The sequence below is a fragment of the Periplaneta americana genome, chromosome 1, assembly GCF_040183065.1.
Source record: "Periplaneta americana isolate PAMFEO1 chromosome 1, P.americana_PAMFEO1_priV1, whole genome shotgun sequence".
Taxonomy (NCBI): Eukaryota; Metazoa; Arthropoda; class Insecta; order Blattodea; family Blattidae; genus Periplaneta; species Periplaneta americana.
Window position 1 is genome coordinate 18,946,989 of NC_091117.1, and position 12,260 is coordinate 18,959,248.

General features: G+C 37.1%; 1 protein-coding gene across 1 annotated transcript in view; it reads right to left on the reverse strand.

Annotated features, from left to right (window-relative positions):
- Nucleotides 1-918: 918 nt before the first annotated feature.
- Nucleotides 919-12,260, reverse strand: part of LOC138710953 (importin-4-like) — a 60,139-nt gene continuing 48,797 nt past the window's right edge. The window contains exons 16-19 of the mRNA XM_069842213.1: nt 11,880-12,088; nt 4,424-4,556; nt 4,175-4,349; nt 919-1,991 (exon numbers count right to left, since the gene is read on the reverse strand). Of these exons, the coding sequence (XP_069698314.1) occupies nt 1,867-1,991; nt 4,175-4,349; nt 4,424-4,556; nt 11,880-12,088 (642 nt within the window). The 3' untranslated portion in view covers nt 919-1,866. The remainder of the gene's footprint in view (nt 1,992-4,174; nt 4,350-4,423; nt 4,557-11,879; nt 12,089-12,260) is intronic.

Genomic DNA, 12,260 nt, shown 5'->3' on the forward strand with positions numbered 1-12,260 from the left:
TTTGTGTTGGTCACTCAGTTGCCGTGGAACCCATCGTGCACAGATTTTGTGGTAGCCAAGATGTTGCGACACAATTTCACCAAGCAAAGAACAAGAAATGTCAGGAAAGGCAATATGCAATTCGTCGAGCGATGTGCACCTGTCTTGCAAGATTCTGTCGTTCACTTTAGTCTTCAGGTCTTCTGTGATGAGTGATGGGCATCCGGGTCGAGTTTCATCGTTTTGCCCATTGTTGAACATTTCGCACCATTTTCTCACATTTCTTTCATTCATTACAGTATCGCCATACACTTCTTTCAATTGCCGGTAAGTTCCTGCAGGTTTCAAATGTCGGGCATTCAAAAATCGAATCACACTCCTCACCTCACAGTCGGCGGGATTATCAATCACGTCGTTCATTTTGAAGTAACACAAAATGCACAATGGCGACTTGTTGCAACCAGTACTCACAACATTATGAGAACACATGTTAAGGAAGCCAGTTGATCTTCAAACAAGGAAGGGGAGTCAGCTGCGCGGCGGGTATGCGCGAACGGTCGTTATTTCCTGGATCCCCCTCGTATATATTGTCAAGTTTATATTTGCATGCATATTTAACAGATTACTAGGATATGAACTTTCGGGGCCTAGTTCTGACTCCTAGGCAAGAGGTGATACGTCAATTTTTGGCGAAAATGAGACTTTGCAATATGTTGTGCATATTGGTTTTTTTTTTTTTTATCATGGCAAAAGATAACATGCACATTTCTATTATTTTTCTCTGTAACTTATTGTTATGTGATACCGTATTATGAGTTTATACATAAGTTCGAACTTTAAATTCTCACTCCTGATGCAAAAAGTGACGTCACATATTGCCTTAGAGTCACAAAGTTATAAATAATACTTTCCTTTTCTGTAGCATAATAACTCAATCACTTAAGATTTCTCAATTATTTATTGATATAGGAACTCCCAACATTCAATATGATAATAGTATTGAATATAAAAAAGCTTGGGTCATACTCTAAAGTATATAGTATATATATAATCTGACTACTCAAACAGACAAGATAAATAAAGGCACATTACACTTATACTTGGGAAATAACCACAGAGAATTCTCTGCGGTTATCAATGGACTGTTGTGCTACCTGGTAAAACTGTTAAACTGTCACTTTTTGAGCTTCATGTAGCAGTTGGCAAACTCTACAATTAACGTATTTCATATATATATATAAATATCCATCTTTCAACCAGTCCAGTAACCTCTGTAACATCATATATTATTTCAGTCTTTTTAAATATAATTTGACACATAGCATAACATTGTTAATTTATAAATAACATAAAATTACACGTATTATCTCTGCAACAGTTCTTTTCTGCTTTTGCCAATAAATAGTATCTTTGTCATGATATCAAAACTGAAACAAAATGGGGATATGTCACAAATAATGTGATATCATCATGTGACGTTGATGCATATCACCAAAATATTCTTTTAGAGTTATTCAGCAATACGATTTACTAGCATATAAGTTACTACAAAACACAAATTTAAACGGAGTATTAATTTAACTTGTATCCAAGTGTCGACAATTCTGTCACCTTGAAGCGTAGCTGTTGTCATTACATTCATGACAGAACATTATCACTAACTCTAATGATAACATTCTCAAACCTGAATATCAGATAACATTCATGAGTCATAACTCATTGCATGCATCCAGCAGAGAGATTCCATTTCTTAGATGTTCAATTTACTATTATCTCTCACATATCTGATATTTTTATACCTCAATAATAACGGTTTTTCATACCGTAAAAATATTCAAAATCTCTTCATTTCATAACATGAGGCCTATATACTTTCGTACTTTTCAGCTAGGAAAAAAGTTGCTGAATTGTGGATGCATATTCTGGTGGAAGAGTTGTGGCAACGTTGGAAAACTCATCTCGGAAATTCATTTGCATTGTCTTCATCAGATTTAATACCAGTTCTAAGGTTTCTGGAAACAGAAAAAGCAGTGACGTAAATAGCACATTCATACATTACAATGACAAGTACTACACATGCATTGTATTCTACATGTATGTATACTAAACAGCTCAAATAATTCGTTAATGTTAATGTTTAGATGGTTATTTAACAACGCTGTATCAACTAGGTTACTTAGTGTCAATGTATTTTTGATAGCAAGATGGTATTTCACGAGATGTGACAGAGGATTCGTCATGGATTACCTGACATTCGCTTTACAGTTGGGAAAACGTCAGAAAAAAAATCAAATCAGGTAATCAGCCCAAATGGGAATCGAACCCACGCCCAAGCGCAGTTCTGGATCAGCAAGCAAATGTGTTATGTCGCCATTAATGTTAAAATAAACGAAAAATAACATGGCAGAACTGAACAGTTAACCAATTTACACTTCCTGACATTCATTACTTTACCACCGAACAAATAAACCCATCTGCGAAAAGTGTAATATACAATCTATCTTATGATTTTGTGATCATGATGCTTTCAGCACCATATAGTATGCACTACACAATGAGAGGAAGGCCAAATATCCAAAAAGATTAAATGCTGGTAGGACCATCAGAAGTCAAGAGAGAATAAATGGCCTGTGGTGACAGTTATAGTGATGATGAAGAATTAAATTGGAAAAACGAAATTTGAAGGATAGATTCCAGCAGAATACTTCAAGTAATGCTGAACAATGTTGTATAGAAGAAGAGGTAAGCTCAGTCCAGTGTTAGGGTGCCATCCCACAAAGTCGACCAACACATTTTCAGGCCAGTTTGTCACGTCTATAATTTCTAAACTACACAACGTATATTTTTTTAATTGATTTACGATGCTTTATCAATTGCTATCATTATCTAGCGTCTGAGTGGGATGAAGATGATAATGCTAGTGAGATGAGTCCAGAGTCCAATGCAAGAAGTAATCCGGCATTTGCTCTTAATGGGTTGAGGGAAAACCCTGGAAGAAACCTCAAGCAGGTAACTTTCCCAACCAGGATTTGAACCCAGGTCCGCTTGTTTCACGGTCAGGCATGTTGTTACTCCACAGCAGTAGACACATAACATATTCCAACGAAGTAAATGGTGATTGGCAGACGAATAATAAAATATGTATCTACAGTGATCTTGAGTTACAGCAGAGGATGACATCTAGCGATGCGAGAAAGGGAGGGAAACAGAAGCACGAATTGGCCAATTAGATGTGGACCAAGGCCACCTCATATATGCTATTCATTGTTAACCATTTATGAGAAATAATGGACTATAATAACGAAAATGATAATTTCTCTCTAAAGAATAATTTTATTTACTGACTGATAAACCCATTTATGATGATGATGATGATGATGGATAATGAAATGATAGAAGGAAAGACGAGTGAGTTCATAGAAAACAGTCACAATACTTTCTCTATCACAAAATGCTACTTGAACTCACCAAGACATCTGGTATGGAAAGCCAACACATCCGCCATAATTAATTTTATGCTCTACCATGCTGAAATGTAGTAATTATACACCTGGTAGTAGCCCTTTAATGCACCTCATTAAAGTACATCTATTCATTATAATTCAGTTGTTCAGCCAATGAGAAATCTCCATTGTACTGATTGTACCATTATGAAACCGCAAGTATCGATTATTCTTGGATATGCAATCGAAAGACAATTAGCGAAAAGTCACGGAGGCTGGAAATCCAATACTGTCGCAGAAGGTTATGTTCTGTTACTATAATAATTAGCGTTAATTGTAAATAATATTCAAATAAATTCAATTTTTCATCTCGTTTTTCAATGTCTAATTTAATTTCAATGTTATATCAATATTAATATTTAGTTTACTCTCTAGATTATAGCAAGGTCAATGTGGACATCTGTTCCTCGGAAAAAATCAATACTTTCGCGTCTGCGCACATCTCACAATTTACGAGCTATGCACAAGGTCACTTCCGCTCTTCAGTCACATAAGAATAAAATGAATACTTCTGAATAATTTCAAGTTAGAAATATGGTCGAGCATAAAAAGTCGTATGAAACTTGACTATAATAGTAATTAAGATGCTCGTTTGCGCTCGTTTCATTAACATACTCGCGACTTAATTACTACCATTATAGGCTCGTTGCATAATGTACTATTGCGTGTTCACAAAAAGATGATTCACTCACCTTTAACGCCTTGATTTTCACACAAGACTATAAAGCCTGCTTTCATGACAGGACTCAAATGACTGAGTAACATGGGATGGCCCAGTTGGTAGAGATAGGTCATGCATTCAAATACTGCTTTGTTCTCGTCGAAATCCTCCCTCAGAGGCAGGTAGTTCACAAAGACAGGAAACACCTGAGAACACACCAACATTTATTGCGATCTAATTGGCACTTATCAGGGTCCCTTAGGATCGGAATCATACAAACCTGGGCCATTGGGACTCCAGACACGTTGGTCATTATGAGTCTTGCCAGTGCTCCACAGATGTTATCCAGTGTACCTGCATGCCTCTCTTTGGACGCGGCTGTTGAAAGTGCTTGCAGAATTTCTGAATAATGTCTTAGAATATATTAAGGTATAATATATACAAAATGTGAAACAAATATTAAATTATTATTATTATCATAATTATTTCTGAAGCTTTCAAGTTTTTCAAGTTGCTTCCATGAGCTTTCTGCTCTCTTCTTTTCATGCTTAGCTAAGCGTTAAGTTTCAGTGTTTGGGGCTGGTGACCTTGAGAGACATAGTTCGCTGATTCCTGAAGCCAAGTCCGATGCTTCAGGGATCAGCGAGCTATGGCTTGTTGCAAGGTCACTGGCCCCAAATACTGAAACTTGACACTTAGCTAAGCACGAAAAGAAAAGAGCAGAAAGTACACGAAAGCAATTATTAAATATAATATCTGATAGAGAAACCTGATAATTTTAAAATTAAAATAAAGTACATACTAAATCAGACTAAATTGTGTGCATTTGCACTGAATACCTTCAGTGTTTTTACCATTCCCCGTTTCAGTTTGGTTGACAAGCCTTTTTCCTCTACTCACACACATTCCTATCAGTGAAGGGAAAGATGCTAATGTTCATCTCACAAATGTTCGACTAACTGATTTTCAAGACAAAGTGACAAATTTTATTACTGAACATTTGTATCAGTAATCTACATTTCAAAAGTCTATACTAAGCATTTCGTCATCGCTCCTGCAATAACTCCTATGTGACATGTTTATCATTTTTCAGATTTTTGCTCTATGTATGTATGTATGTATGTATGTATGTATGTATGTATGTAAACAAACTTCCCCCAAAATAGGGATTGCCCTGAAGGACAAAGTATACCAAATATACAGATATTAGTAAATACGTACAATTTTATGAAAATGTTTTCGTGAGAAATATAATTATTATTATTGTGTTACTAATTTACTTCATATATATGATTTCCCAAAAGATAGATTGAATATTTCAGAGCTATCAAAGAAAGAGTCTTGGCCAAAGGGAATTCAAGATTGAACTCTTTGCAGAAATTAATACATTTTTTTGTAATTGTGCCTCTAGCACCCACTAATAACCCAATAATTTCAATAGTTTGTAACATATATACAGGGCATATCAAAAGTCCGGTAACACTTTCAATATTTTATTACACAAAAACTACTAATGATAGCACTTTCAAACACACGTCAGTTTAAAGTCAAACTCTCAAAGTTCGTTTTACACCTTACAGAGATTCAATGTGTGAACCACGAGTGACTCGGCAGATGTCCAAACGATAATCAAACTCTTCCCATACCCTTTTCAACATATCCTCTGTGACTGTGGCGGCAGCTTCTCGAATTCTGGTTTTTAGTTCCTCTAAATCACGTGGCAAAGGCGGTACAAACACACGGTCCTTTAGCCATCTCCATAGAAAAAAGTCACATGCAGTCATATCAGGTGACCTTGGTGGCCATGTCATGAAACATCTGTCCCTTATTCCAGCACGTCCTATCCAACATTCACCTTTGCTGCCTGTTGTTGTAGCTGGCAAGAAAACTCATAGCAGACGACGATGACTTATTCAGCTGCTTAATTTTCAGCGATGAAGCGACATTCCATATGAGTGGGAAAATTAACAAGCACAACTGTCGTGTTTGGGGTACACAGAAACCTCACAGAATCATTGAACATGAGCATGATTCACCAAAGGTGAATGTTTTCTGCGCGTTGTCACAACGAAAACTGTACGGACCTTTCTTCTTCATTGAGGCTGCTGTGACTGGACATTCATATCTGGACATGTTGGAGCAATGGTTGGTGACTCAACTTAGACAAGATCTCGATGACGATTTCATCTTTCAGCAAGATGGGGCTCCGTCACATTTCCACAATGCAGTTCGTGCTTACCTGAATACGGAGATGTCTGATCGTTGGATAGGACGTGCTGGAGTAAGGGACAGATGTTTCATGACATGGCCACCAAGGTCACCCGATATGATTGCATGTGACTTTTTTTTCTATTTATTTATTTATTTATTTATTTATTTATTCTGGTGTAGTTAAGGCCATCAGGCCTTCTCTTCCACAACACCAGGAATACAAATACAATAACAGAAATAAAAAGGAAAAAAAACACTATAAACGAAGTAAAGTCACACAAAAATATACACAGGTTGCAGTCACACAAACTTTAAATGAGTGATTAAGTATAATTAATTGTATCCTAATTAACTAACATAAACAAGAAACTTGCGATTTTAATCTGGAGTAAAAAAAAACACAAATCGACACTTCTAGCAATATCTAAAAAGCATTAAACAAGACAAAATTTTCCAATTTAATTTTGAATTGTGATAAAGTCCGGCAGTCCCTGACATCATTAGGTAGCGAATTCCAGAGACGAGGTATTTCTACAGTGTACGAGGATGAGTATAGAGACGTTCTATGATGAGGGATAGAAAGAAGTGCTTGATGTCGGTTTCGAAGAGTTGTAAGAAATTGAAAGCGCGATAAGAGATAATTCGGAGTAGAAGTATGCATGATTCTAAATAGAAGAGACAGTGAATGTATTGTTCTTCGTTCCTTCAGACGCACCCATGAAAGTAACTGGAGGGAAGGTGTTATATGGTCAAATTTACGAGTATTGCAGATGAATCGTATGCACACATTATGAACACGTTGTAGTCTCTCAGCTAAGAGTGAACTTACATTAGTTAGTAAGGAATCGCAATAATCAAAATGGGGCATTACAAGCGTCTGAATAAGATTCTTTTTTAGACTAAGTGGTAGAAATTCTTTCATATGAAACAAAGAGTGAAGTTGAGAAAATATTTTTTTGCAAGTGTGTGTTACTTGGGTGTTCCAATTTAGATCGCTATCCATAAAAATGCCAAGATTTTTAACTGTTTCACTGTATTTAACAATAATCCCATTCAATGTTATATGTGGTATAGTACCACTATCAAGAGTACTTCGTAGACGATTATGTCCCATTACGATTGCTTGCGATTTCTCTGGATTTAACCTTAATCCAAATTTGTGTGACCACAGTGAAATCGAATTTAAGTCTTCGTTTATTTTATTTACTGCGTCACTAGTCTCATCAGGGTGGAAATGCAAATAAATTTGCAAGTCGTCAGCATACATATGGTATTTGCAGTGTTTTATCATTTTAGTCACGTCATTAATATAAATCATGAAGAGTAAAGGTCCGAGAACTGATCCTTGTTGAATTCCAGATTTCACGACACACCATCTTGAAGAATAATCGCATGCAATGACACATTGTTGACGTTCGCGAAGGTAGGATTCAAACCAAGTAACAGAACTTTCAGAAAGATGCAGAAGTCTTAATTTACATAATAGAAGGTCCGTGTCAACTGTATCAAATGCCTTACTGAAGTCAAGTAATGTCAGTAATGTTAATTTACGTTCATCTGTGGCTTCACGTATATCCTCATTCACTTTTAGTAGTGCTGTAGTCGTACTATGTCCATTTCTGAACCCGGATTGGTATTCGTCCAGTAAGGCATGTTCGGTTAGATAGTTCATTAGTTGTTTGTGAACAATACGTTCCAGAGCTTTTGATAGGGCAGGTAGGATACTAATTGGACGGAAATCATTTGCACATAATGGGGTTTTAATTTTAGGGATCGGACGGATAAAGGCTTTCTTCCAGAGGTTCGGGTAGGTAGAAGTTATGAGTGAGGCGTTGAATATATGTGTTAATGTCGGCAGTATTATGTCCAATATTTTCTTCAATAATATTATACTAATATTATCCACACCTTCAGCTTTAGAAGTAATACGTTTTATTGCCGCTCTCACTTCAGTTTCTGTGACATAAGTGAAGAAAAATATTTCTCTATCCGGAATTGGAGTCATTTGTAATTCGTTAACTGTCTGCTGTTTGTCGACCGTATCCAAGGTTATTGACTGTACCGTTGCAAAATGGTCATTTAGTTCGTCAAGAGAAACTGGCACACTGTCTACCTGAGTCCTGGGATTTCCTAAGCCAATTGTCCGTAAGTTTCTCCACAGTTTGGAAGGGTCAGCTCCCCCCTTCAAGATGTTGTGAAAATGTCTCAGTTTTGCGTTTCTAATGGCTTGAGTAGTTCTGTTACGTAAGAGTTTATAATAATTATAAGAGATTTCTGTCTTGTCATGTTTAAACGTTTTGTATGCAGTGTTTCTGTCCGTAATCATACTACGTATGTCAGCAGTCATCCATGGTGCTGGTGTTCTTTTTACGCGTTTAGATTTGATAGGAGCATGCTTGTCATATAAATTTATAATATACTCATTTAGTTTAACAAGTTTCTCGTCAACAGTATGTAAGGTCCATATTGAGTCCCAGGGAATCTTTATTGCGTCTTCAAGTAGTTGGGTTTCATCAATACGTTTCAAGTCACGATACTTTATGAGTTTAGGTGTGGGCTTGGGACACTTCAAAGAATATACTAGATAAATAATATCGTGGTACGAAATTCCCGAAGCCGCACATTGTCCATGTTTTTGTACTTTGTCTGCATTCTTCGTAATAATTAAGTCTAATAGGGATTCGGAAGATTGGGTATGGTGGGTTGGTTCAAGGGGAAGGACTGCTAGATCAAGAGCCTGGAACATGGTCAATAGATGTCTAGTGTAGTTCGAATCAGAGGCTAACAAATTTGTGTTAAGATCACCCATTATTAAGACGTGTTCATAATCTGTGATGAATTCCAATAACGATCTCTCGATCTCTGCAATATCGTTAATCTTCGGGGGTTGGTAAATTACACAAATAAGGCATTTCTGAAAGCTTGTCAATACTTCTACAAATAGCATTTCAGGTTTTCCGGCATACTCGCCAGGAGATGTGTGTATTATTCTGGGATTGAGATCTGATCTGACATATGCAGCAACGCCGCCCCCTTGTTTATTTAAACGATCATTTCTTAATAGCGTATAACCATCTATGTGTAATGTCGCTGAGGATAATGTAGGTTTGAGCCAAGATTCAGAGATGAGAAGAGCATGCAAATTCTGATTCGAGAATATGGATTGAATTTCGTCAAAGTGTGCAACCAAACTCTGAGCGTTAATATGGGCTACGTGAAGGGATGAAGAGTTCTTGGAAAATGCTGTTGTTAAAATGTTGAATGCTTCAGGGTGAGAGAGAGGGTTCTGGTCAGCAGGTATAGGGGAATGGTGTGAGTGAAGGTCATTGTACAATGTTCTGTCAGAGACAACCGGATTATTGCTGTCAAAAATCAGGGTATCCAACTTAAAAGAAAAAAAAAAGTTATATAAAAATATGAAGTTGCTACAAGTAAAGATTTCCTATTAATTAATAACTTAGCTAACTTAGCTAAATATAAACCCAGTTGAAAAGCTAGTAGATCTAACCTAGACTAAGAATTAAAAAGTATAATTAAATAATAATAATAATAATAATAATAATAATATAGTCTTGGGAAACTAACACTAAAGAAAATTAAAAAGTAGGAAGAATAAAAGTAACATTGCACAACAGCTCACAGTTCAGAAGTTCAAATCTGCAGCACAAGTTATCCGGTGCTTTACATTACCTACTTTAACGAATATTACGCCGTCTATAGTCCAGACACTAGACACACCAAATTTGCCTATCGCTTCCCGTAACAGGCCATGCCTTACCTTGGTCAGATCTTCCCTCAGGGTCATTCCGGAGCCCTTCAGCCTCTTTTTGTTAAAGAAAACTTCACTTCTCTTCCTGTAACTACAGAATTTGACAATAATAGGCCTCGGTCTACCGTCGCTAGTCGTGCGGCCTACCCGGTGGCTTCTGTCGATATCTTCTATCTTCAGTTCCACTCCTATGTTCGTTGCCAGTTCCACCACGAGCTTGTCGGTATTCTCGCCAACCTCCTCCTCGATCCCGAAGATCCTGACACATTGTCTTCTCTGATATTGTTCGAGATCGTCCACTTTTCTTTCCAGTTCACCAATTTTACGGTCCCGTTGCTCAATAGTCTGCTTCAGGTCCTGGATAACTTCGGAGTTGAAGTCTATGCTACGCTGCAGCTCCGACACTACCGCATCTTTTATAAGGTTGGCTAACGTTTGCAGCGCGCCAGACTCCTGCATCATGGCTAGAAACGTTTCTTTAACCACTCGCTGCACTGTAGCCTCGATTTCTTCAGACTTTAACATTTTCGGAGGCATGATTGCAAAGTATATAAGCACAATAATTCTGTAACACTTTATAAACTGGATGAGCACTATTCTAACACTTAACACTAGATATTCACCTTCTTAACAACGTCTAAACTAGGAGCGGTTTGTATGCTGTTACTGACTATCCGCCATATTGGAACGTATATGGAGGTACCTAAAGGACCGTGTGTTTGTACCGCCTTTCCCACGTGATTTAGAGGAACTAAAAACCATAATTCGAGAAGCTGCTGCCACGGTCACAGAGGATATGTTGAAAAGGGTATGGGAAGAGTTTGATTATCGTTTGGACATCTGCCGAGTCACTCGTGGTTCACACATTGAATCTTTGTAAGGTGTAAAACGAACTTTGAGAGTTTGACTTTAAACTGATGTGCATTTGAAAGTGCTATCATTAGTAGTTTTTGTGTAATAAAATATTAAAAGTGTTACCGGACTTTTGATATGCCCTGTATAGCAAGTAAATAATAAGGAACAGTTGGATCATAAATGTGATTCTTCTCATTGTTGACATCTTCTGGTTTAGTTGTATTCAATTTGAAGCAGATAGTAGGATCTATTTTATAGCCTGTTGTGTTAAAAGCTAATATATCAACCTGCCGACAGCTTAAATAGTGGTACAGCAAATAATAAAATTTTCTGTATGTAATTACATTTCTTTCTTTTGAAAATGTAAGAATTCAGAATCTCCTATGTACCACTGACACAGAATGAATAAATGTGTTTTTTCTTCCTAGTGAAAAATTTTCTATTTTTGACATATGAGTTACTGCAGGAACATCGACGATTTGTATTTCATTTAATCTCCTGAAAAATCTGTTTAAAAGTACATAGCGAATTTTGAAGGGGCAGTGATCTTACAGCTGTTTGATTGAATGCCCAACAAAACTATACGCAGTGAAGGTAGGAAATACATTTATCACGTGATTAAGTTCTGTGACGAGGAGCATGAGAGGGGATAATTAATAGCTTGATGTACAGTGGGAAAACTGTCAGATGACTGTATAGATCTCCTCTTGTTACAGCCTCCTACCTACCTCCAACTTCCCCCTTGGCCCACAGATTTGCCCAGGCTGTAATTGAGAAGCGCCAACAGCTTTGTTGTTAAGAGCTCACCTTCAGAAACCTATCCAGTCACAATTTCTTCCACATAGTAGTTTTAAGTGCTGTGCACTATTCTTACTTTATCGAAACTTTATTAAAAGGATACGGAAAGAGTGCCTCCTTTCCATGTAGAACCATCTCGCCAATTCCAAAGATGGCATTATTTCTCACTTCGTCACTGTCATCTCGAGACAACTGAAGGAACAAGGGAAGCAGCTGAGGCACGAACTGTCCTATTCTTGGGCCGAGGGGCTCCATGCACTCTGATAATGTCCCAACACCAAATGAACGCTGTGCTACCGTGCTCTGCTTTTTCTACAAAAAAAGAATTACTACATCCTCATAATGCTGTAATATAAAACAAACAGTTAGGCTCAGATATAGTTATTGTACTGTACTGTATTCTGATGGCATGACATTTTTAAGTCATCCAATTAAGGATAAAGTCTAAGTTTTCGAATACAATGTCATATTATGAGATTATATC